The 4,732-nt window shown below is 39.9% G+C and overlaps 1 protein-coding gene across 4 annotated transcripts in view; it reads left to right on the top strand.

Annotated features, from left to right (window-relative positions):
- The window catches only part of LOC106881589 (lysosomal cobalamin transporter ABCD4), a 100,764-nt gene that overhangs the window by 64,293 nt on the left and 31,739 nt on the right, over window positions 1-4,732 (top strand). For all 4 annotated transcript variants that reach the window (XM_014932044.2, XM_014932045.2, XM_014932046.2 and 1 more), the window contains one exon: window positions 533-654. In XM_014932044.2, coding sequence (XP_014787530.1) covers window positions 533-654 — 122 coding nt within the window. The remainder of the gene's footprint in view (window positions 1-532; window positions 655-4,732) is intronic.

The raw sequence follows: 4,732 nt of genomic DNA, 5'->3' as shown, positions 1-4,732 counted from the left end.
CACACACACACACACACACACACTAATGCCATACCTTCTCAAGTCATGCTGACTCATAAGGGCCGGTTTCCCAGTTTCTTTGGTGTATAAATTCCCCACCTGGATGGGATGCTAGCCCATCACAGGATTACTCATGTTTGCCATCTGACTGTACTGGAACAACATGAAATGAAGTGTTTTGCTCAAAAACACAACTCGTCAATCGGTCCAGGAAGCAAAACCACAATTTTACGATCATGAGTCCAATGCCCTAACCACTGACCCACGTGCTTCCACTTTTCAGATTATAATATATTGGTTTCACATTTTGGCACAAGGCCAGCAAGTTACCAAATTTAGGCACAATGCCAGCAAGTTACATATGCACATCAATGAGCTACCCAAATTAAATCCACTGTTCACCAAGTTACAAATTTTTTCACCATGTATTGTGTATAAAAGATTCTAGGTCCAGCCCTCCAATGCTCGAACATAAAACAGAATGCATGCACAACCAGTGAAACTATGTGACAAATATTTAAATTTTTTCCAGTTTTTGTCAAGATGTCGGACTATATTGGTATAATACTAAATTATATCATTCTTGCCATTCCAATATTTGCTGGTTTCTATAATGACTTGTCTGCTGCAGAATTATCTTCAGTCATAAGTAAGGTATGTTCGAAAAAAACAATTTCCTTTTCCTATGTTTCATACTTGTTGTTACTGTTGCTGCTTCTTTTTTTTTTTTTTCAACTTGATAACTTGATAAATGTAAGTCATTGAAAATGTAGCCTGGAGCTTACTACACTATAGAAAATGGAACTGGTTTTACAAATAGTAAAAATGTTAAAATAATATTTTTAAAAATAGCTAGGTTCCAATTGTTGTTGTTGCTGGCACTCTATCGGTTACGACGGCGAGGGTTCCAGTTGATCCGATCAACAGAACAGCCTGCTCGTGAAATTAACGTGCAAGTGGCTGAGCACTCCACAGACACGTGTACCCTTAACGTAGTTCTCGGGGGAGATACAGCATGACACAGAGTGTGACAAGGCTGGCCGCTTTTGAAATACAGGTACAACAGAAACAGGAAGATAGAGTGAGAGAAAGTTGTGGTGAAAGAGTACAGCAGGGATCGCCACCACCCCATGCTGGAGCTTCCTGGAGCTTTAGGTGTTTTCACTCAATAAACACTCACAACGCCCGGTCTGGGAATCGAAACCGCGATCCTACGACCGCGAGTCCGCTGCCCTAACCACTGGGCCATTGCGCCTCCACCCTAGGTTCCAATAGATATAAAAGAATGTATACATTCTTGAAAGGAGCATCTATGAAGACCATTGATTCTCAACAAGGGTCCATATGGCCTTGTGGGTCCACATAAGAATTTGTTTACACGTAATAAATTGGTTATATTTCTACAATGCACAAAATATTTTAACAATTTTGTTTATACAATTCTTAATAATATTCAATTATAAAAAAATAAGATTTTTTAAAACATTGGATAGCTAGGAGGATACGTCCAAGTAAAATAGAAATCAAAGGAGTCCATAGGTAAAAAGTGGTTGAGAAACACTGATGTAGACTTTTTAGCATAAAAATGGAGGGCAGATATGTCTTTTAAAAAAAAAAACGTCCCACTGGTCATGAATGACCATGGAATTGCACCTAGAAAGTTACCCTCCAAGGCACAAGTCACCCATGCATACCAGCCTCTTCTCTCCACACCACCAATGTTACCCAAGGGGAAGGCAAAGGCTGATACACCTTGGTACCAGTGATGTTGCAGCTCATTTCTACAGCTGAGTGAACTGGAGCAATGTGAAATAGTGTCTTGCTCAAGAACTCAACACAGCCTGGTCTGAGAATCAAACTCACTGCCTCATGATTATGAGCCCACCACTCTAACCACTGAGCCACGTGCCTTCACAATGTTTTATAATAGTTAACAAAAATAATAATATAAAGCAACATGTTAACTATAACGTTTTATAATAATTAACATTATAGTTAACATGTTGCTTTTTGTTTGTTTATTTTTTTGTAAAGTATAGCTATTTAATGAAGCCAATGCTTATAGAGCTAGAAATACTGTCTACTACTGATTCCTCAATTATGAAGTGGAAATTGTTAAGCAGAAGACTTAGACAAACAGATATGCTTTGTTAATGATGACACAAACTATAAACTGTTGTAATTGTAAGGTCTGAAATTGCCACTGTGTCTATTTTTTTTTTATTATTATATTTTTGTCAAACCATCTTTTGCTTACACCTAAAAGCACCTGTGCTTGTTTCACATAAAAATCATCCAGCACACTCTGTAAAGTGGTTGGTGCTAGGAAGGGCATCCAACCATAGAAACCATGCAAAGACAGACAATTGGAGCCTAGACAGCTCTCTGACTGGCCAGTGCATGTCAAACTGTCCAACCCATGCCAGCATGGAAAGCTGACATTAAATGATGACACACACACACATACACACGCACGCAAACATGTGATGGACTTTTTTCAGTTTCTGTTTATCGGGGTGAATGCTCTGAGAGCGTTGCCACTAGAATAAGAATAGCCTGGGCAAAGTTCAGAAAGCTCCTATCTCTGCTGGTAACAAAGGGTCTCTTGCTCAGAGTGAAAGGTAGACTGTATGATGCATGTGTTTGAACAGCCTTGCTACACGGTAATGAAACATGGGCCATGACTGTTGAGAAATGTAGCTAGTATGATCCGCTGGATGTGTAATGTCAGTGTGAGAGCGCTGAGAGAAATGCTGGACATAAGAAGTATCAGACGTGGTGTACAAGAGAGACAATTGCGCTGGTATGGTCATGTGCTGCATATGGATGAGGAGATCCGTGTGAAGAAGTGTCACACCCTAACAGTGGAAGGAACCTGTAGAAGAGGGAGACCCAGGAAGATATGGGATGAGGTGGTGAAGCACGACTTTCGAACGTTGGGCCTCACAGAGACAATGACAAGAGACAGACCTTTGGAGATATGCTGTGATTGAGAAAACCTGGCAAGTTAAGTGACATCACAGCTGTAGCCTATACCAGTGTTGCATAACCAGCCCATCTAAAAGTACCCTTGAATCATTGGGTGTGCTGTGCTTGAGAAGGCTTTTTGAGTCAAGTAAGATCAAAATCAAATCAAGATCAAAATCAAAATGGGAATTGTAGTTGTGGCTGATGCCAGTGCCGCCTGACTTGCACCCATGCTGGTGGCATGTAATAAGCACTATTCAAGCATGGATTGATGCCAGTGCCGGTGGCATGTAAAAAACACTCACAACTCTCTCAGAGTGGTTGGCGTTAGGACGGGCATCCAGCTGTCGAAACCTTGCCAGATCAGATTGGAGCTTGGCGCAGCCTACTGGTTTACCAGTCTCTAGTCAAACCGTTCAACCCATACCAGCAAGGAAAACAGATGTTAAACGACGACGGTGATGCCTTGTCACAAAGTTGACTGACATAGCTTTGAGTAGCATTTTAGGTGTTATATAAGAAAACAGGGTGAGACACCATCTCACAGATCACAGCAATAAGACTTCTGGATGACTACCAGGTGTTCATTTTGTCAACTTTTATTGATGCCCAATGAAGTTTCTAGAAAGGTTTATTTGGCTGAAGTTCAGCATGTCAGTTGTTACAATTCAGCTAATGCTGACTGGCCAAACTGTTTGTGTAGGCATTAATCTCTTTTATGGCAACACAATTTTTTTATAACTGGCTTTGTTTTATTTAGAAATATACTTATGTTGAGGTTCTCAGCTAGAATTCTGAGCAAGGCTTTTTCAAATCTTGGCAGAAGCCTCACTGCATATGGAAGACTGGAAAGGAAGAACTAACTTTTACCTGTGTCCAAACTCCCTATGTATTAAGAACACCACTTGTATAATGGTGATGCTCATGTACAACTCTCACTTGATGTCAAGACCAGGTGACACACACACATCCACAACACACGCATATATACACACACCTATATATGTATATATATGGCTTATATCTGCAGCCATAGGGAGCTTTGTTGCCTTTGTCAGCTTATTAAGATAGTGCTTTTGTGGCTAATGAGTCATTTTGACTATTATTTCTAGCAATGCTGGCACCACTTTGTACCCCCTGTCACTTTAGTGACATCTATAAATTTGCCTTTAGGTTAAATTGCGAATAAACCACCCAAATTGTTTAAAGCTTTCACTTCTATCGTTTTTGAAATCAGCTCATGTTTTCAGCGGTTTTTCTTATAAGTTGATGCGGTGAGTTGAACTTAACTCTAGGTGTAGTAAGAGCCACTGATGGGAATTAAGATGCTTTATATCAAAATTCAAAATCATTGGTGATATGGCTGTATCTGCAAAAGTAGGAAGCTTTGTCTCCCTTGTCAGCTTATTAAGATAGTGCTGTTGTGGCTAATGAGTCATTTTGACTCTTATTTCTGTCAATGCTGGTACCACTTTGTACCCTCTGTCACTTTAGTGACGTCTATAAATTTGCCTCCAGGTTGTTAAATTGTTAATAAGCCACCCATATTTTATATATAGGCGCAGCCGTGGCTGTGTGGTAAGAAGCTTGCTTCCCAACCACATGGTTCCAGGTTCAGTCCAACTGTGTGGCACATTGGGCAAGTGTCTTCTACTATAGCTTCGGATTGACCAAAGCGTTGTGAGTGGATTTGGTAGACAGAAACTGAAAGAATCCATTATATGTATATATATATATATATATATATATATATATATATATATAT

This window comes from Octopus bimaculoides, chromosome 11, assembly GCF_001194135.2.
Source record: "Octopus bimaculoides isolate UCB-OBI-ISO-001 chromosome 11, ASM119413v2, whole genome shotgun sequence".
Classification (NCBI taxonomy): Eukaryota; Metazoa; Mollusca; class Cephalopoda; order Octopoda; family Octopodidae; genus Octopus; species Octopus bimaculoides.
Note: the sequence above shows the minus strand (reverse complement) of the source record. Positions and strands in the feature narration are given on the sequence as shown.